Raw genomic sequence first — 22336 nt, forward strand, 5'->3', positions numbered from 1 at the left:
ACAAAAAACAAGCTAAACCAACTCAACCTCAAAAAACTAAACTGCTTGCAATAAGCACTATTCCTTTCCTTGTAGTAGCATAATAACTGCATTTAATAGTTTAATACAATTGATAGGTAGTCATGGGGGTCGAAAATCTCATTTATCTGATTAATGACCTCATTTTTTAAGCAGACACATCTGTGTTATTCAGCTCCTTACACATGGAGAAAAAAATAAATAATTGTCCACTGATTTATTAATAATTTGAGCAAACACTTATTTTTATTTTTCCAAGACAGGGTTTCACTGTGTAGTGCTGGAACTCACTATGTATATCAGGCTGGCCTCGAACTCATAGAGATCTAACCACCTGGCTCTACCTCCTGAATGCTGGGATTAAAGGGGTGTGCCACCACCACCTGCCTAAACACTTCCTTAATTGCTTTCATTTTTTATTATTCAGAAGGTATTTTGTGCCCAAATTCTGAACCCCCAAATCACCAAGCGACCCATTCTGATGCAAAAGCAAAGAGTCTTTTATTGCTTAATGAGCTAACCCCATTAACTCGGGCTCTTCATCCATTCATTGAGGTGGGTGGCTGGAGAAGGACCGGGAGAAGCTGCAAGTCAGGAAATTCATTGGGTAGAGCATGGGGAGTATCCAGGATTGGTGCGCTTCTGGGCTTGGATGACCTGTTCTGTGTTGATTGGTCAACTGGTTGTTATGGCCTATATGCCCTCCCAGGGTGGTTGCTATGCTCTGCATGTCACTGTTGTGCACTTGTACTGTAAAGCACACCCAGAGCCATAAAGCACAGCCCTGTCAGCTAACTTTTGATTGGTTCCTTGACATGAGGAGGGTATCTGACCTCCTAGTGACTAGGGCAGGAGGGCCAAGGTCAGGCAAGCACATGTTGAGTCATGACTGCTAAAACGGGAGCTGGTCCCTTCAGGTAGACCTTGGAATGGAATATCTAAGCCTCTTGCCACAGCTGCATTTTAATTTGGCTCTCTTGTGAGGACAGTACAGTACTAGTTGTGGGGAGAGTTAATTGTCTATCACATTTCCAGCTCTTTATAGAAATAGAGATGTCATTCAGTGTCTCTAGTTTGTTCACAACATAGGACTGTGTGCAGTCTGCTGAACTATTTTCTTGGCTTGTTCCCCTCCCCCCCCAGTGCAAAGATGGCAAAAAACCAAACCAAAACAATCATTATAGACTTCAATAGTGTATTTTCTTTCTTTTTTCTTTGTGTTCTTTTTTTTTATTTTTTGAGACAGGGTTTCTCTGTATTGCTTTTGAGGTTGTCCTGGAACTCGCTCTGTAGACCAGGCTGGCCTCGAACTCACAGAGATCTGCCTGCCTCTGCCTCCCGAGTGCTGGGATTAAAGGCATGTGCCACCAAAATAGTGTATTTTCAACAATAAAAAGTATTGCTTTCCCTAATAAGAAGTGCCAGTGTAGCACTTTTATATTTCAATATCTCCAAAAGTGTAGTGAATTTATATAGCTGTGTTAAATACTCCTTTAAAAACTTATTTAGTCATTCATTTATTGTGTGTGTGTGTGTGTGTGTGTGTGTGTGTGTGTGTGAGAGAGAGAGAGAGAGAGAGAGAGAGAGAGAGAGAGAGAGAGAGAGAGAGAGAGAGAGCATGCACAGTGGTGGGAGGGAGGTAAAAGGACAACTTTTGGGAGTCGTGTACTCTGGGCTAGCTTGCTCAAGACTTTTAAGCAATTCTCCTGTTCCAAATCTCCCATTGAAGGGACTATACCCTCTCACCCAGCCCCCCTGCTTTAGCAGCCATGACAGGCTACAGAAAATACCCAGCAAGATGTCTGACTCAGCAACATGTGCTGAGCTTCCTGACCTTGCCTGACCTTGTAGTCACTAGGAAGCCAGATATCTCCATGTGGCAAGGAACCAATCAGAAGTTAGCTGGTGGGCTCTGGATGTACTTTAGTTAATAATGGCTTATAGAGCATAGTACTGCCCTCGGATGGCCTATAGGCCACAGCAACCAGTTTACCAATCAACACAGGACAGGTCATCCAAGCCTGGAAGTGCACCAATCCTGAGACCGTTGCAGTCCCCAGACACTCCTCTTGCTGCACCCCAATAAATTCCCCGCCCCTTGGTCCCTCTGGGCCCTTCTTGATCCACCAGATGTGTCGGATGGATGGAGGAAACAAGTTAATACAGTTAACTTGTTAAATTATTAAAGACTCTTTGCATTTGCACTGGATCAGGTTTCTTGGTGATTTTGGGGTTCAGAATTTGGACATAACATTATCTTACCATAAGGATGCTGGGAAATGAGCTGGACAGAGTACTTACTGGTTGGGAGTACATACTACGCTTCTCTTGGACCTGAGTTCAGTTCCTAGCACCCACATAGGGCAGCACTCATATAAATAATAAACCAAACTTGAAGAAGTGCTGAGGTTATAGACACCACTGCACTAAAAAAAAAAAAAAAAAAAAAACCAAACCCACCTGTTTTTAATGTTGGCTCTGAGAATTGAACTTGAGGCATCAGGCTTATTCATCTGAGTTATCTTCTGGCCCTTGTTTTTCTCTTAAATCAGAATAATAAATTATGTTTCTTGTTAATGAGATATATAATGTAATTTATCTTGTACTTATATTTTATTTACAGTGTTTATTCTGTATGGTTATGGGAAGGTGACTATTTTACTGCTAAATTTTCTTAGAATGTCAGTTCAATTAATTTGTTTTCTTTCTTAAAGGCATCAGCTATAAATTCAAAGAGTTTGAAAACGTAGAAGAGGGCCAGACACTGGTGATTGGTGGAAAAGAAATAGAGATCCTGGGTTCGGTCTCTCCTGATGACTTCAACAGTGGCAAGTGTTTTCAGCATGGAAGTGGAAGTCCTGTGGTCCCAAGTTCTCAGGCAGCCAGGAAATGCTTTTCTAACCCTTTCAAAAGTGTCCATCAGTCAAGCCAGTCAAAGGAAAATAGACGGGATGATTGGCAAAACTGCAAACCACGCTATGACCCTTGCACACCAAGTAAGGTTTTAAAGATAAGTTGAACCTTCTGTTTCCATTGTCCAAAGATTTTTTGACATGTGAATTGACATTAAATTTTGTTTTTTAAATTTGCAAATGGTTAAATCAGGCCTGGGTTGCATAGTGAGTTGAAAGCCAGTAAGCCAGTGTGGATTATATATTGATACTTGTATCAAAACTAAAAACTAAATAAAATGAAAAAAATTTCAGGTGAGGGACTGGAAAGGTGGATTAGTGGAGAGCCCCCCCCCCCAATCAAGACCTGAATTTGATCCATGGGACCCACATACAAAATTAAAATAATGTTTTTGAGCTGGTGCATAACTTAGCACTCAGGAGGCAGAGGTAGGTGGATCTCTGTGAGTTCAATGCCAGCCTGGACTACAGAGTGAGTTCCAGGATAGCTAGGGTGGTTATACAGAGAAACCCTGTCTTGGGGGCAGAGGTTGAAAATTGTAGGTGAAGATTATATTCAGATATACCCTTTGACATAAAGAATAATGCTGAAATCAAATACCTTTGGGAGTTATTTAACATTTGTAATCCCAGTGATATGTTGGTCTTGGCATTTGTCGTGGCTCTGTAGGGATTTCCAGGTTCTCATGGAGCAGGGGCATGGCTGCAACAGGAACAGTTTATTGGTAAATAGTACACTTCCAAGGAGGAGGAGAAGTTTAGAAGCCCTATGGCAAATGCTGCACAAAGGACCAATGTTTTTATATTCAAGTGTCACAGGCTTTTTGGCCCATTTGCATACTTTGAGCTTCCTCAGGAATGCATTTTATTGCATGTAGTTTTCACTGAGCCAAAGGTTATCCTCTCAGTTCTGGCGTTCTTTGCCAGTGGGTCCTGCCAGTTCTTGTTGATTTGTGCCTGGGGATTCCACCCTTCTTTTTTGCCAGGAGGCTTACCTCACATGCTAATTTTGTAGCTTTGGATAAGTCCTCCTGACCTCACTCTCTACCCTGGCCATTCTAGCTCCTCCCTGAGCGCTTTTTGGGGAACTGAAGTTTAATGATACAACTTATAACCACTTCTTGCTGTTGAGGAAGGAATGTAGTTCCTTCCTGTGAGAGACCACAGAATTCTCTCTATTCATCATCTGATTGGAGAAGAGGACCCATACTCCTGTGGTAGGGATTGGCTGGGGTCTCCACATTAAAAGTAGTCTGGAGTTGCTGTGTCCTCAATGACTACAGAGGGTCCTGCATTCTGCAGGTCAGAGGGACTGGGAATAGATGCAAAGTTGTCAGGAAAGACACACAGACTTTTTTCTTTATTATTCTTTCTGTCCTTGTTCTACTCTATTCTTTTTCTGTTCTGTTCTTCTATCCTGATGTTTCCCTTCTGTGTCTTTCCTGATGTCTCTCTTCTCTGTCTTTATTCTTTTCCTTACAGCTCATATACCCCAGTGAAATCTTTCAAGCAATATAAAAATTACAGTGTGATTACATACTATTTTTTGCAAAATATTTTTTTTTTTTTTTGCCCCACCACCTGGGGCAGGGTGGTGGTGGTGGTGGTGGCAGTGGTGACAGTGGCAGTAAACACCTTTAATTCCAGCACTTTGGAGGCAGAGGCTGGCGGATCTCTGAGTTTGAGGCCAGCCCAGACTATGGACAGCTAGGGCTATTTCACAGAGAAACCCTGTCTCATAAAAACCAAAAAAAAATTATTTATTATGTGTATGGTACTCTGACATCTCTCCAGCCCCATGTTTAAGAGCACTGGCTGTTTTTACAGAGGTCCTGATTTCCAAGTCCCAGCAACTGTAAGATCCCCAGAAGCTCAGGCCCCAGGATCTCGGCCCAGGACCGTGGTCACCCCAATCACCAAGCGGATTTGAAATCTTGATGCAAACTGTATGAGGCTTTATTATAGTTTTGTAACGAGCTAACATTGGGGTTAGCTCGTGTCTTTCATTCACCCGCCATGGCGGATGGCTAGAAAAGACAGCTCGAAGCATCTGCATAGAGATCTTATAGGGCGGCGTAAGGGGAGTGTCTAGGGGTACGCACAGGCTCAGGATTGGTGTGCCTCCAAGCTTGGAGGGCTTGCCCTGTGTTGATTGGCCAACTGGTTGTTATGGCCCATAGGCCCTCCCAGGGTGGTTGCTATGCTCTGCGCCATTGCTGTGCACTTGTCTGTAAAGCACACCCAGAGCCATAAAGCATAGCACCACCAGCTAACTTCTGATTGGTTCCTTGCCACGAGGCAGGCATCTGACCTCTTAGTGACTAAGACAAGGTCAGACAAGCATGTGTTTGGCTGTTATGGCTGCCGAAATGGGGAGCTGGTCCCTTTATTCCTGGCGACCACTGAGAATCTATAAACACTGGCAAGTGTATCTTGTCAAATTCTGCCCCATGCCTTCAAGTGGAAGTGGCTCTTTGTTCTCCAAAATGTGGGGTGCTGTGTTTGCCGAATTAGTAGAGTGCTAGAATTATAGGATTATAGGTGTGTGTCCATCCCTAGTCCACACACACACACACATACACACACCACCACCACCACCACCACCACCACCACCACTACCACCACCATAAACGATGACAAGCTGTTGTGGTGTAGAAGTAATGGAAATGAGATAATATTGTTGCTGATCTTATTTTTCAGATTCTCTAGTTATGCCTCGGCCGGACAAGAATCACCAGTGGCTGTTCAATAGGAACTGCTTCCCTCTTGTGGATGTGGTGGTAGATCCTCATCTTGTCCGTCATCTCCGATCATTTCAGAAAGAGGGAATCATCTTTCTCTATGAGTGTGTGATGGGAATGAGGTAGGAAAATAACTGATAACAATTAGCTGTTTTGAGAAGAATCTGCACTATAAATGTTAGCTGGTAGGAAAAGCAACTTGTACTAAATATGTGCATTTTTCCACAGTGGTTCTTGGTGGAGCCTTGTGCTCCTTGTCCTGCTGAGAAGTAGACATTTAGGAGCAAGGACCTTAAGTAGCCTCTACCCCCACATTATCCATTTAATTTAGTCTTTTTATGGATATTATTTCACTGTTCCTCACAAAAACCCTGCAAGTTAGGTAGGGAAACTACCAGTTTCATTTTATGGACAATGATAAGAACAGAACTTTGCTTTCCCAACTATATGGCTAGTAAGAGGCAGTGTTAGATACAGATTATGGATTGTCAGCTTTTAGGTTGAAAGCTCTTTTCTCTAAACCTAAGATGTACCTCTGATATAAATATATGTGCATGAGCTGGGTGTTGTTGTTTCATGAATCCCAGCACTCGGGAGGCAGAGGCAGGTGAATCTCTGAGTTTGTGGCCAAGCTGGTCTACAGAGTGAGTTCCAGGACAGCCTCCAAAGCTACATAGAGAAACCCTATTTCAAAAAACCCCAAATAAACAAGCAAATAGATAAATAAATAAATGTACATATACTGTATGTTTACAGATACACACACACACACACACACACACACACACACACACACACACACACACACTTTTTTATGCTAGGGATTGAATCCAGGGCTTTGTACAAGCTTTTCTAACCTCACCAAGTTTTTTTTTCACTTAATCCTCACTTTCACATTGAACCAGCTATTTCCAGGCTTCAACAAAAGATCTAATTCCACAATATTCATGCTAAATTTATGCTTCTCTACTCACAAAGATGTGTGGATACTAAAAGTGTATTTGTTGGAAAGAACCATTCCTTTGACTTGAATCTCACAGCATAAGCAATGTGAAGGATGTTAATGGCCAAGGAAGTTGAGGAGAAATCAGTGGTATATCTCAGTTCCTCTCAGATCTCACTTCCATGAGGAGCTTCAGTTTAGATCCATCTGAAAGTGACACCTGGAGCTTTTCAAGAGCATCTAACTCTTATCAGTTTTTTAGTCCTCTTGGTGTGTGTGTGTGTGTTAATTATTGCGCCTTGAGTGCACATGTGCACGCACAAGGGTGCTCTTGAGCGTGTGCGCATCTGTGTATATGGACACAAGGACAATTTCAGGTGTCATTTCGTAGGTACCATCTACCTTGTGTTTTGAGATATGGCTTCTTGCTGATCTGGACTTGCCTATTTGGCAGACTGGCCTGTGAGCCCCCAGGGATCTGCCTGTCTCTGCCTCCACTGCCCTGGGATTACAAATGTGTCCCATAACGCCTAGCTCTTTACATGGGTTGTGAGATTGAATTTAGGTCTTCATTTATGCTGCAAATGGAACCATCTCCCCAGATGCTGCTTATAAGTCTTTATTTCTAATAGAACATAATTTAACAAACTATATTCATATTTTTAGTTATATCCTTAATTACATTGGACATTGTAACTTTTAAATATCATGTAATTATCTATAAAGAATCTCCTAGTGACTTTTCATTCTAAGTTATATTAATTGTACAATGTCAGACCTTTACCTAAGCTATTTTGGATGAGGATTCCATTGTCTGTCAGAAGTGATAAGTTCTTACTATAGAATATATGTGTTCTAAACAATTTCAGCTCAGATCTTGCTGACTAGTTTCAATATATTTTGAATTGTTTTGATATCTAACACTGAAATTGATTAAGTATGTTCAAAGGTTAGTGACGAGAAACATTGCTATAGTTAAATTATCCCAGTTTAGATATAAAATTGGAATTCATTTCTAGTATTCAACTATTTATAACTGACAGTAACGGAGGGTTTATATTCAGGTTCTTAATTTCAGATTCATGTTTTGGTAATTAGTTCACAATATGTAATAGTTATAGTTGTCAAAGATTCAGAAGTGATAGGTTATAATCAGCTAGATGAAACACTAATCTCTAGGGCTTTATTACCAGGTTCCTTTTTTTGATGATATCAGCGCATGAAATATTTTCCCATTGTGATTCAAGAAAGTATAATTATTTCTAACAGGGAAAATGGCAGGTGTGGTGCTATTCTTGCTGACGAAATGGGTTTAGGAAAAACATTGCAATGTATCTCGCTCATCTGGACCCTGCAGTGTCAGGGACCTTATGGAGGCAAGCCAGTAATCAAGAGGACACTTATTGTCACCCCTGGAAGCTTGGTGAACAATTGGAGGAAAGAATTTCAAAAATGGCTGGGCAGTGAAAGGATCAAGACATTCACTGTTGATCAGGTAAGGGATTTTTAAAGGTTTGAGTCCTCACTGTTCTTAAGACACCCAGCCTTTTAAGTCAGCCACTCAATTTTTAGCCTTTTGAGTATGTACAATTCCACACACCCCTTGCACGGAAATGGAGTTTTGACCTATGTTTTGATTTCAAATTGTTATGGCATGGTTTCCTCTGGTTCCATAGATTCATATGTTCAGGTAGTAACTCTCAATGTGCAAGCTCTCAGCAAGTGCTCATTGTCTTGCGGTGTGATCATGTAATATCATGATTTGGAAATGCAGCTGGACACATGTATGTAATCCCAGAACTTTGAAGGCTCAGACAGGAGAATCCAGAATTTAAGGCCAGTCTGAGCTATATAATGAGACCCCAGCCTATACACATGCGTGCATGCTCGCACACACAGTGTTCATATAATGTTTTCTACATCATAGTTTAGCCTAGTTTACATTAACAGTGCTTAAAAACACTACCTGTAGCTTGAAAAAGTCATATTTTATATGTGGGTAAGTGGTTCAGGAGGATACTGAGCTGGATTACTGGGAACTATGGAGTTTCTTACAAGAGTTATTAATAACTTGGACAGAGAGACCGGGGCAACAGCATGAGTCTGAGGAGAGTTTGGGCCCCAGCACAGAGAGACAGTATGGCAGTGTCTCTGAAGAGACTCAAGGGCCAAGTGGCAGAAAAGGTAGTCTCTTTACACACCTTTGAGGATGGGGGGTAATATGGACACACGGGCAGGAGGCATGGTGTCTACATAGACACCCCTTTGATGGTGTAGACTCAGTAGACACTTCCCAGCTGAGATGCCATGGCAGTGACAAGGTTGCTTGCTCTAGGTTCATAGACAGTGACCTAGTGGGCATGTGTCAGTATTTGGGAGGGGAGGCCTGAACAGAGGCTGCCTGCTAGCTCTGTATACAGTCAGTCAACTTATGAAATCTATTTTATAATAAAATGTTGAATATTTCATTTGTTTTACTGAATACTGATAAGTATCATAAGTCAACCATCGAAGTCATCCAGGAACTTGCAATGCTTTTAGGAGATGGGGCCCTTGGGAGTTGATTAGGATTAGATAAGATCATAAGGATGGAGCCCTAGGATGGGATTAGTACGCTGATCCTAAAGGAAGATAGATCAGATCTTCCTCTTCACCATGTGAGCCAGAGGACTTTCTAGTGAAGCCAGGAAGAAAGAAGGTGAAGGCTTTTCATGGTAGCAGTCGGGCTCCCTGGGCTGGCTGAGATTGTTACGTTAGGATCAGCTATGTTTGGCTTTGTTGGTGCCAAGGAGATTCTATTGTTCATGGATAGTTTTGGTTCTTTGACTTAAGATGTCAGTTAGGCCCCATGTTCGTGGGATTTAAAGCACTTGCAGGGGAGGAAAACCCAGGAGAGCTCAGAAAGAAGGAAAAGAAACAAAATGACTTAGCTGAGTCTGTGGCTGGGACTCAGCTGTTGTTCAAACCATCTTGACATAAGCTCAGTGGGACCAAGACAGGAAGAGCTAATGGATTCTGTCTTTAGTAACTGATTGGCAAAATATGTTGATTAGATTTGATTTCATAGTTTCTCTTTATGGTTTATTAATTATTATTTTTCTCTCTTCAGGACCACAAAGTCGAGGAATTCATCAAATCTACATTTTATTCTGTTCTTATCATCAGTTATGAAATGTTACTTCGTTCCCTAGATCAAATTAAGACTATAAAATTTGACCTTCTGATCTGTGATGAGGGGCATCGTTTGAAGAACAGTAGCATTAAGACAACTGCAGCCCTCTTCAGCCTCCCTTGTGAGAAGAGAGTGATTCTGACTGGTTAGTAGCCTCTCTGGGGAAGACATGATGGGATTTTTGCCTAATGAACTTTTACAGTTTGTAATCTGATGCTTGACCTAAAAAGAGCAGTTGGGAATTCATATGAATAAGCCTGAATTAATTGATTCCTAATCTTTCAATTCCTGTGTGGTTTTCTGCAGCCTTGTTTCTGGGCTTTGAGGAATAAATTTAGTGGTAGCATAGTACAGAATGTAGGTGAGGGGCTGGACTGTGCTTGGCTTCTCAGTCTGGTAGTGAGGCTGTGTAACTTGAGAAGTTATATAACTTCTCAGTGCCTCGATTTCCTTGCCTGTGATGTGATGGGATGTGATGGCATCCATGTCAGAGCTGTGAGGGAGGGCCAGAGGAGTGGGTGCACGTCGTTGGGACTCCCTGTTGTGTGGTTATCTTTTCAGCATGTGCATGGCTTAGTGCTGGCCAAAGCTTCCGGTGCAGACTGTCTGGAAAAGTGGGTAGACCATGTGTGATACAAGAATTCCATTCTGTATGCTCCTTTTAGGCCTAACTTAGAGTCTGCTAAGTCTGAGTTTCTCAACGTAATTTTCCTCTCATACTTCATCTTGATATGTTACCAGTCTTCAGTTTGCCTTTCTGGCAGGACAAGGAAGAAAGTTTTATTCATTTCTAATAATACTTACGATTCTCTCCATCTTCTATTTAAGGTTCCATTCCTTATCACTTTACCCATAAAATTTTTTATTTCTGTGTGTGCATATATCTCTGTGAATGTATGCCATGTGAGCATGTGCATGTGTACATGGAAGTCAGAAGAGGGTGTCAGATGGACCTGGAGTTTCTGCTGGCTGTGAGCTGCCGTGTGGGTGCTGAGGACTGAATCCAGGTCCTCTGAAAGAGCAGAAAATGCTTTTAACCTCCAAGCATCCCTCTACCCCACCCCATTCCCTACTGGACTGAACATTTCTGGAATGAATTGTGGGCATGGCCTCTGTGTGATCTTGTCCTCCATGTGTCCTTCATGCATGTCAAAGCCCTCCTGTGACATTATGATGGGAAGAAGGAAAACTATAAACAGCCACTATTTCTTTTTCTTTTTTTAAAGATTTTATTTATTTATTATGTATACAACATTCTGCTTCCATATATATCTGCACACCAGAGGAGGGCACCAGATCTCATTGTAGATGATTGTGAGCCACCATGTGGTTGCTGGGAATTGAACTCAGGACCTCTGGAAGAGCAGGCGGTGCTCTTAACCTCTGAGCCATCTCTCCAGCCCCACTATTTCTTTTTCTAAGTCTTCTTACAGATAGAAGTATATTCCAAAGCAACAGAGAAAGGCCAACTCTGCCTTCCTTTCTTAGCAAGTTGGGGCAACACACCTTTAAACAATTCAGTTCTTTGACTTATTTGTGCAGCAGGAATATATTAGCCATTACTAGTGGTGACATTTAAAACTATGCTTTAAGAGTAACTTTGAGCTAGGGTGATCCTGGACACTGGTGATGCAGGCATTCAGAAGACAGAGTCAGGGGAATGGTCCCTAAATTCAAGGCCAGCCTTCTCTACATAGTGAGTTCTAGGTCAACCAGAGGTATACATTGAGACTTTGTCTCAAAAACAAAACAAAACAAGACAATAATTTGGAGCCAGGTATGGTGGTGCACTCCTGTACCTGCAGCAGAAGAGGAGGAGGCAGGGTGATTGATCACAAGTTCAAGGACAGCTTAGTGACCCCCGACATGTTTAATGGCCTTTTATGTAAGGATTTGTTTATCTGAGACACTGTAGCACTGGCTGGCCTGGAACACAGGCGATTCTCCTCACTCTGCATGTCCTGTCACACTCAGCTCTGTTTTTAAAACCTTTTAAATCTCATGTTATCTATCTCCGGGTGTGTGTGTGTAAGAGAGAGAGAAAGAGAGAGAGAGAGAGAGAGAGAGAGAGAGAGAGAGAGAGAGAGAGAGAGAGAGAGAAGTACATGATTTGGAGGTCATAAGACAACTTGTGGGAGTCTGCTCTGTCCCTTCCACCATGTAGTGCCAGGGATGGAACTCAGTTGTCAGGCTTGGCCACATCTTCACCTGCTGAGGTGGCTTCCTGGGCCTGGATTTTTTTTTTTTTTTTTTTTTTTTGTAATTTAGTTAGAGATGAGAAACATAAAAATAATTGGCATCAAATATAAGTATCTCAATGCCCAATGTTTAATAGATGACTAGTCAATGTTTGTATGTAATAACAACATGGAAATCGGATAGTAGAGAAGCTGGTATTTAATACTTATAAAATTTGTTCCTAAAGGAAACATGGAATTAGAAAGCTTAATGTAGGGTTTTTTTTGTGTGTTTGGCTGTTTGAGGAACTGAATGGATTCTTCCAGCTTCATGATCCACATTGGATCTTGAGAGCCTTTAGGCTGAAGAAACAATGGAAAAAAGTGGCTGAATTTGGTTACAATATGTGATTATTTCTCTGTACCATTCAGTGTGAGGCCAGTACTGCAGCTATAAAATGAAAAGGTTAGCTTTAGAGTAAGGAGGGGAAATGAAGAGGGGTGCAAAAGAAAAGTTTTGACAAGAACTGCAGGCAAAGAGTGAAAAGATGTCTCCTCACTTGGATATCAGATAGCTGTGCTTAACAAGAGCAGACAGACAGACAGGTGCTTCTGTGAGAAACCCAGCTAATTTAACATTCCAGTAGAGGTCTGACCTCATCAGGAGGAGGTTGGCTCTGCTCTTCATTTAAAAGGAATGCTCTGTTGGTAACTTGTGAGATGGCTTCACAGGGGTATTGCCATTGTCCTCTATGTCTCTACTTTGTCAAACCTGATACTTTTGCTTTCCTGTCCATGTCACTTTTGCTCCTGGGGCTATGAATTTGGATTAAAAACTAGCTCTTCTTCTTCTTCTTCTTCTTCTTCTTCTTCTTCTTCTTCTTCTTCTTCTTCTTCTTCTTCTTCTTCTTCTTCTTCTTCTTCTAAGATTTTCTTTATTTATTATGTATACAGTCTTTTGCCTACACGCCAGCAGAGGGCACCAGATCTCATTCAAGGTGGTTGTGAGCCACCATGTGGTTGCAGGGAATTGAACTCAGGACCTCTGGAAGAACAGTCAGTGCTCTTAACCGCTGAGCCCTCTAACTAACTTCTTAAATTAATATGTGTGTGTTTGTGTGTGTGTGTGTGTGTGTGTGTGTGTGTGTGTGTGTATGTATATATATTTTCCAAGACAGGGTTTCAAGACTGTATTGCCTTGGCTGTCCTGGAACTCTCTGTGTAGACCAGGCTGGCCTCAAACTCGAAGATATCTGCCTGTCTCTGCCTTCAGAGTACTGGGATTAAAGGTGTGTGTTATCACTGCCCGTCGTTATGGCTGTTTTTTGTGTCCTTAGAGTTGTCTGAATCTATCCATTATCTATCTCTCTGTCTCTGTCATTTTATAGTGCTAGGGACTGGACCTATGATATTTTTTTAATTTTTAATTTTTCTGTTTTCAATATTTTGAAATTGAAAATAGATTCTTTTCTCATACAATATATCTTGATTATAGTTTCCCCTCCCTCTACTCCTTCCAGTTCCTCTCCACCTTCCCTGCAGGTCTCCTCCTTTTCTCTCTCATTAGAAAAGTATAGGCTTTTAAGAGATAATAACAAAACGTGACAAAAAAAATATAATAAGATGAAGCAAAAACTATTGTATCGAAACCAGGCAGTGGGAGGCAGAGGCAGGTGGATCTCTGGAGTTCAGGGCCAGCCTGGTCTATAGTGTGAGTTTCAGAACAGGCTCCAAACCTATAGAGAAACCCTGTCTGGGAAAAAAAACATAAACAACAACAACAACCGCCCCAAAACAAAAACAAAAACTATTATATCAAAATTGGCTGTTGCAGCCCAGTAGGAGGACAAGAGTCCCAAGAGCAGGCACAAGAATTAGAGACTCAAATTGTTTTCAGAGTCAGCTAATATCTATAATATGTACACAGAGGACCTAGTGTAGACCTATGTGTGTTCGGCGCTTGCTACTTCAGTCTCTGTGAGCTCATGCATCTTGCTTAGATAATTCAGAGGGTCTTGCCGAGTAAGCCCTCTGCAACTGAGCTGATCTTTGAGCCAATTCTTTGGTCTTATAATAGCAGGGAATTTGCTCCTTCTATAAAAGTACAAGTTTGCATATGAACATGTGCTGTGTTACATATGTGATGCTCAGTTACCCATAGGGGGAGAAATTTTGATTTTATTTTCTGCTATTTTCTAGCTAATTGTTATGGAAAGCCTTCAGTTGGTGTTGACTAGAAAGCGGTTAGGATTTAGATAAGTAGTAGGTATGTTGGTCTGTCAGGGTTGCCATGATAAAAATGCCACAGATTGTGTGGCTTACCCAACACTTTCCTCGTGGTTGTCAAGATTAGCAACCCAATACTTAAGTATATTATGTGGGTTGGCTGCTCTGATCATCAGCTAAAGGGGCTGCTCTTACACCCCATTTTCACGGGTGTAAATATCCTGTTCAGGGCTACTCAAGGGGACAGGTGAGTTCAAAACATGAGCAGCCAGACTCTAGAGCCTGCCCCCAGACACTTTGCTAACACCACATGTAAACATTCACACAGTTCTTGATATTTTAAGCTTTGATTTGGCTATTCTTCCTCAGTTTTGCTTGTATTTATTGCTCTCAGGGAAGAAGGCACAAATTTCTATAGAGACCTGTGAAAACAATTTAACCTCTCATCACTTTTATCTCTCCTTAGGTACCCCAGTTCAGAATGATTTGCAAGAGTTTTTTGCATTAGTTGATTTTGTTAATCCAGGAATATTAGGCTCTTTGCCGTCTTATAGGAAAATATATGAAGAGCCCATCATTATGTCAAGAGAACCTTCTTCTTCCAAGGTATAATGTACTTTAATGATTTTTTTAAAAAGAGCAGTGTGTCTGGAAGAATCATAAGTTTGGTATTCACTTATATACTGTATTTTATTAAATGTAAGATATTACTACCAATAATCCATACCACTGTTCTATGTATCACTAAAAAGAACACCACTAAAATTGTAAAGAAAATATTGATTGTGAAAGTATCCTAGGTGCTGAGGCAGGGTTTTTGGAATCTAGGGCAGTCTGGGCTACAAAATTTGACTCTATTTAAAACAAACACACACACACTCTGTTAGATGTAGGGGCACATGCCTTTAATCCCAGCACTCAGGGAGACAAAGGCAGGCAGATCGCTGTGAGTTTGGGGCCAATCTGGTATCCATAGTGATTCTGAGACAGCCAGGGCTACATTGTGAGGTCCTGTCTCCAAAAGCCTACAACCCCAATGCTCCCCCAACACCCTGCCCCCAAACAACAGGAAACACCAAATCCTACTTTATTTGTTTGTTGTTTGTTTGTTTTGGAGAAAGTTTCCTGTAGCTCAGGTTGACTTTGAACTGGCCCATACATTTCCTCAGTGCAAGGATTTTAAACATGGGCCAAACAGTTTTATTAAGTGCTAAGTGGATCAAACCCAGGGTTTCTTACATGCCAGACAAGCAGTCTAAAAATTGATCAGCATCCCCAGTACTGCTTCTTGTTCTAGAGAAGTTAAATTATAAAGATAATCTGTCAACATGTATTTTATTAAGCATTTTACACAAATCAGGAATAACATAAAATAATGGCTTATGTGAATATCTAGTAAATGCATGAAAAATGTTCATGCTATGTAATATAAAAATAGTGTTAGTCACTTACCAACCTAATAGGTTTGTTTTTGAGACAGGGTTTCATTATATAGGCCAGGCTGGCCTGGAATTTACTAACTAGATCACGGTGTCCTTCAACTCACAGAGATCCCTCTGCTGTGTCTATTAAGTGTTGGAATCAAAGGCAAGTACTACCACACCCATCCTAGTGTACCACATTGGAGTAATACAAAGATGAGCCAAAATGAATCATTCCTCATTGCATGAAGCTTCAACCCAGTACCTTGAAATTTTCCCCCCTTTTTTTGTGGGTAGCATGCATACTATGGCATGTGTGTGGTCACAGGACACTTTCAGTTCTTTTCTTCCATCATGTGGACTATAGGTTCCTGGGATTATACTCTATTCAACATTCTTTACCTACTGAGCTGTCTTACCAGCTCAAAGGTAGTTTTTTTGGTTGATTAAAATTGACTTTAGATTTCTTATAGTTGTGTATAGAATTATAGTTTCTACCTTTTCTTCAAAAGCTTTATTGAATTTGTAATAAAAATTAAGCTCTTAAAATATAAGGGGAATGTTTATATATGGGAATAAATATATACATATGGGATTTGTTTTAAATTTCCCTGTAAAGTTTTTATGTTCAAAAGATTCTATAGAGAATTTAAACATAAATTTTATTAATATGATATTTTTGCTTAAATATACATTTATGTAGTGAACAGTATATAATGACTTTGAAAGTGTCAATAGTGTGCTGTGCTAGTAAAATAAAAATATTTAAGAATTTCATACCTGCATACAATGTATTTCATTCATACTCACTGTATACCATTGCCCTGCCAATTCCTTGTGTATTGATAGCCCCATGTCCTTTTTGATTTTGAACAACCAGCTGAATCCATTAGTGCAGCCCTTCCATGTACAGGTGTAGGTCATTCTCTGGAACACAGCTGGGACTTGGGTTCCCCTCCCCCAGACCATGCTGCATTGTTGATGGGTTGATCGTGAGCAGGCTGCCAAAGCTGCTGTCAGTTCATGAGTGAATCGGTCCTGCTTGTCCAGAAGACACTGTCTTGCTCTGCTTTCCTCCTCCTCCAGCTTACAGTCTTTCTCCCTGGCCTCCCGAGATGTTCCCTGAGCCTTGGGAGGAGAAAACTTTGCTGATGATTTTATAGATGTGTATCATTATAACTGTCAGATGAAAGCATTTTCAGAATAGGGTTTCCATGGTGTCAATAATCAAACATTGAAGGAGATTGTGGCTAATGGAATGATTATACCAAACATTTGATGGGAGGATACTAAGAATGTTTGAAAAGACTATATGAAAACATGTTACTTTATTATGATATTTATATGATACTTTTAGTATATTCTATATTACACACATGAGATTGGTTGGAGTTCTCCTAAACAGGGGATGAGCTCCCTCTTATAAGTCATAGATTGCCTAAAAAAGCCCAGTATCAGGTGTGAGATGCTTCCCAATGAGTTGTTTATCAAGGGTGTTTGCAAATCCTCCCAAAATATAGGTTATCTATTGCCCTTGGTTATCCATCAGAACTTTGATGGTAAGACCCTATACCTAGGGTAAGACCACACACTGTGGTTGGTCACAGGACATGGAGAAATCAAGCTGGCCCTGACCAGGAAGCTTCCCTCTGCTGGATAGCTTTCCTAGTGCTGGAAGGTCCTTGTGGGCTTCTAGGAGAGGAAAAGAATCAAAAGTCTTACTTCGCTGTGAACCCAGTGGCCTACAATAACAGCTGGTGTGTCAGCATCTCATGGATGCAGTAGTAGACCTGGCGTAGATCTGGCAGCAGTAACCAACTGCTTGCTGATTGGATTTGAGGCCTGCTCTACAGGAGGAAATACATACCTGGTATTGTAAATCAGGCCAAGAGCCTCTCCTTGGGGAGTTCATAGGCCCCAGGGGTTATTCTGCTAAGTGGACATAGCAGGAAGGAAGATTGAATTGAAGAGCAGCCTGTGCTATGTGATGAGTTTCAGGCTAGCCTGAGCTATGTAGTAGACTTTGTCTCAAAAGCTACTCCTCTCTACCCCTCTAATCTAATGGAAATAATTAATGGTGGTTTGTCATTATATAATAGTTAATATTCTTTTTAACCAAAGCGACAGGTGTTTTTGTGCATACCACTTTTTAAGTCTGCTCTTTTTCCCACAGGAAGAAAAAGAGTTAGGAGAGAGAAGAGCAGTTGAACTCAGCTGCCTCACTGGACGTTTCATCCTCAGAAGAACTCAGGAAGTCATCAATAAATACCTTCCCCCAAAGATAGAGAACGTCGTCTTTTGCCAACCAGTAGCACTGCAGACTGAACTTTACCGGAAGCTGCTGAGTTCTCAGTCTGTCAGGTTTTGTCTTCAAGGCCTGTTGGAAAATAGCACTCATCTCATCTGCATAGGGGCCCTAAAGAAACTGTGCAATCACCCTTGCCTTTTGTTCAGTTCTGTGAAGGTGAGTCCCGTGGAAACTGCCAGGCCTGAGATGAGGGCTATGTGGCTTTGGAGTCCCAGAAGGTAGATTATGCTCAGCCCTGGAGTGGCATTTGTGAGGCTTTCAAATGCTCAGTGGCTCCTCCTGGGTGGTTCTGTTATAGAATGTCTAATAATTATTAAGTATTTTCTGTACACCAAGAATGAAGTGCTTTTCTGGTTTTATTTTATTTATTCTTCACAAACTATTTGTAATAAGTATGATTACAATCATCTGACCCTCCCCACCCCCCTTTTTTGTTAAGGGCATCTTACTGTTTTGTCCAATATAAAAAGTGGTATTATATTCTCAGGCTCTAGCTTCTCTCCTGCTTCAGAATAGTTGGACAAGAAGCATCTGCTACTGTGCTCAGCTTCTATCTCTATTTCCGTTGCACATCCTGGGATGGCCACGGCTACACAGAGAAACTTGTCTTGGAGGAGACTGAGAGATCTTTGTGTATAATCTTATTCTAGAACATTTCTCAAATTAGATTCCTTTTATAAGTGTGATTTTGAATGATGACTAGTTGAGCCAACTGTTTGCATATTTAATGACTATAAGGCAGTCTGCAACATGGTAAGAATTCTTGAGATTAGGACTGGTATATGTTCCTTAAAATTGTACCTGTAGTTCTTTTGCTCTGAGAGCATCTCGTGCAGCTCAAGTTGGCCTTGAATTTCATATGTAGCTGAGCATGACCCTGGATTCTGATTCTAATTGCCTATATTTCCCAACAGCTAGCATTATAGGCATGTACCACCACTCTCTGCCCCTAATTTTTTTTAACTTTTGTTAAATTTGGTACTTAAGTTGTATCTGTGAGCATTGGTTTTCTTATCTGGAATTTGGAGCAAGTAATTGTTTCATGACAGTTATTCCATTATGACAATTTTACAAGAAATTATGGGAAGAACCTAACAGAATGCCTGGTTAAAAAAGTTGCACAATGATCATTAATGGTATTTCCAGCTCATCATGGAAAACTTTTATTCAGTTCTTTAAGCAGTAAAATCAAAATATGTTCCCAAATAACCTTCCTAACAAAAACTGTGGGTGCTAGTTTATGTATGAGATCATTAATTGTATATTTAAAAAATGGAGTGTTCTAATAGAATTCTCCAAGTTCATTCTACAATGGATCTTATTTACTTAGTTTATCATAGAAGTGAGCTTTATGTAACTCTGCAGAAGGCTGGATTATAATAATTTATTAAGCAACTTAAAAAAAACAGATTCTACATACAAGTGGTAAAAATTAAACCTTTTGGACATGAAGCCCAGGAAGAATAGAAGCCAAAAATTTTTCCTTAAAAGGAAGAAATTATGATGGCTCAGAATATGTCACTTAATTTAGAATGTTTTTGCATTTTTTTGTGTGTGTATTTGTGTATGTGTTGTATATAAATGTGTGTGTCTACCCCAAATCATCAATTCTTTACAGTGTAAGCATATTAAATTATTTCAACTAAACCCTGGGTCAAGACTTCTTCAGATTATAGGTATCTTATGTAGATCTAACTTGACATATTCTATCAAGTGACTTGACCTAAGTATATTTTGTGTGCATGTGTCAATAGCCAAATTACAATTGAATATGTGCCCAGAAAGGTTTGTTTGCTACAAAAGAATATAACATGCATGATCGTAAGAGGAGTTAAAAATATATACAGTACTCAGTTAAATAAAGCCACGTATGAAATACTGTGAAAAAAGAAAAAGAAAACCAAACAAAAACAAACAAACCAAATTGTGCCGGCATGGTGGCACATACCTTTAATCTCAGCGCTCTGGAAGCAGAGACAGCTTTGTGATCATTTTAGAATAAAGTAACCTGAGTCTCTTCATAAATAGGGCCCTGGGTTCAATGAGAGCATATCCCCCACCCCAAATGTGTCGTAAGATAAATTGCTCTGTTAGCTTACAGATGACATCATTACTTATGAAGAAACTGATATGATTTATGACTCAGGAAACTTGGCTTGTTTTAGTTTGTAATTTGGGAGATGCTGTGAGCCACCTACAAATAAAGAGAAAAATAATAGGGAGGGAGGGGGACAGTGAACCAGAGTAAAGTATTGATAGGAGATGTCAGGGTTGGAAAGGCCCAGAAACTCTGAGGAGGCATGGTATGCTTCAGAAGTGGTAACTGTGACCTGGAAAGGTTTACTTCACAGTTATCTGGGCATTTTTCTTCCCATTAAAACAGTAAACATGAACCAGTATTTACTCACATTTGAACAGAGTAAAGAATTTAGCTCAAGTGATGAAAATGAAGAAATGAATCTATGCAAAGGCTTGCTGACTCTGTACCCTACTGGTTACGACCCTCTCCAGTTCTCTGAGAATGAGTCTGGGAAACTACAAGTGTTGGTAAAGCTCCTGGCAGCAATTCACGAACTTCGTCCCACCGAAAAGTAAGCCCTGTACCCAGCCCCCCATGTTCTTGTTACCGTACCCTGCCTCTACTTTCCCTAGTGTCAGTATACTTGGTTTACTTTCTCTAAAGAATACATTTCTGCAAGTACCCTAGTCACATGGAGGTGGGACCTGGGGTTCTGGGTACCGATACTCTAAACTCCTTCCTTCTGAGGAGCCTTGGCAAGGTTTTAAGGTATTTGGACTAGGGAGTTGGCTCCCTGGTTAAGAGTACATAGTGCTCTTCCAGAGAACCTGAGTTGACTAACAACTACTGCTCCCAACTCTACTTGCTGTTGCTGTTCCTTCTGTTATATCAGTGTTGCTATTTTCCTTTAACTAAAAAACAAAAGAACAAAATACTGTCTTAGAATGTTATGTAACAAACTTTTGTTTTTGGTTGACAGAGTGGTTTTGGTCTCCAACTATAGACAAACCTTGAATATTTTAGAAGGCATATGCAAGCGCCATGGATATGCTTGTGCCAGACTTGATGGCCAGACACCAGTCTCTCAAAGGCAGCAAATAGTGGATAATTTCAATAGCAAATACTCGACTGATTTTATTTTTTTATTAAGTTCAAAAGCTGGTGGTGTGGGACTTAATCTTATTGGAGGATCTCACCTAATTCTCTATGATATTGACTGGAATCCAGCTACTGACATCCAGGTAGGAATATTTATGCATTAAGTCCATATTATGTATGCCTAGGAGATCAAATATGATGATGTGTAATTAGTCGTTGGGTATTGGGCTCTTGTTTTGTATCAGACACACTTTAATCATCACAGCATCTCCACATGTGGATGTAAGTAGCCCATGTTTTCTATATGTGAGGAAATGGAAGTTTGTTCTTCCAACATAAGAAATGAAAACCAAGCTTCATGTCACACTGTACAGCTAGGCTTGGAGGAGTTCCTGACCACTGGGGATAACGGTAATCTGTATGGATGCTATGAATGATTTGTGTATACTGCAGTGAGTCCACAGCATTAACTTCTTTAGGAAACTGTGGAGAAGCCCAAGATTTTTTCAGTATACAGTCCACTTTCATGTATTTTGAGGGTTTTGACATACAGATTTTTACTATAGTTGGTATTTCATTATGGGGTCCTAAGACAACAATTAAGTTTTATGATTTTCTAGGCTTCAGAGAATTGAGGAAAGCAGCCATATTCACAGTTATTATTTTATAAGGATACATAGCGCAGAGTCCAGGAGGGACCAGGCACAAACTCAATGTGTCCATTCCCTCAGAGCTGTCTGGACAGCACTTAATTCATCACTGATGAGTGATGGCACAGCTGGAGCATTACCAGCAAGGTTTGCTCTTCAGGGTTTTGTAGGGAGTTGGTTCTGTAGACACAAAGTGCCTCTATGACTGCCTGATGGATTTATTCAGTCTTGATTCCTTCCCTCCAGAGGTCAGTCAGATTCATACCATATGAAGCCGAGTGTATTCAATACGAGGAAAGTTGAAGGATGGTTGTAGAAATAAAAACTGCACTGAGTACAAGCTTAAGTTTCAGTAGGAGACAAAGGAGTTGAGGAAAGGGAATAACCCTGATTTCAGAATACAGGATACAGGATGCTTGTGGACAGACAGAAAACAGGCATTTTATTGGTTCTTTAAGTGGCCTCTGGTTTGTTGCTCATGGGAGTGGTACTCTTTGAAATCTTTATCTTACAAGTTAAGGTATTTTCTTTTGTAAGCTTTAGATCAATAGGTAGTTTGTGTGAAAATTGATGGCTGGGCATGCTGGCATTGTCCTGTACCTAGTGGGGTTTTCCCCTTTTGATAAGGTAACTAAGTGACAGCCACATGC

General features: G+C 40.7%; 1 protein-coding gene across 5 annotated transcripts in view; it reads left to right on the forward strand.

Moving 5' to 3' along the window:
• Positions 1 to 22336, forward strand: part of Rad54b (RAD54 homolog B) — a 77826-nt gene that overhangs the window by 51623 nt on the left and 3867 nt on the right. For 4 of the 5 annotated variants that reach the window (XM_027403519.2, XM_027403522.2, XM_027403520.2 and 1 more), the window contains 8 exons: positions 2733 to 3014; positions 5631 to 5793; positions 7884 to 8109; positions 9724 to 9931; positions 14656 to 14795; positions 17784 to 18074; positions 20337 to 20509; positions 20918 to 21179. In XM_027403519.2, the coding sequence (XP_027259320.1) occupies positions 2733 to 3014; positions 5631 to 5793; positions 7884 to 8109; positions 9724 to 9931; positions 14656 to 14795; positions 17784 to 18074; positions 20337 to 20509; positions 20918 to 21179 (1745 nt within the window). The remainder of the gene's footprint in view (positions 1 to 2732; positions 3015 to 5630; positions 5794 to 7883; positions 8110 to 9723; positions 9932 to 14655; positions 14796 to 17783; positions 18075 to 20336; positions 20510 to 20917; positions 21180 to 22336) is intronic. The other variant, XM_027403521.2, reaches the window with a different exon arrangement.

Source organism: Cricetulus griseus, chromosome 2 (assembly GCF_003668045.3).
Source record: "Cricetulus griseus strain 17A/GY chromosome 2, alternate assembly CriGri-PICRH-1.0, whole genome shotgun sequence".
Classification (NCBI taxonomy): domain Eukaryota; kingdom Metazoa; phylum Chordata; class Mammalia; order Rodentia; family Cricetidae; genus Cricetulus; species Cricetulus griseus.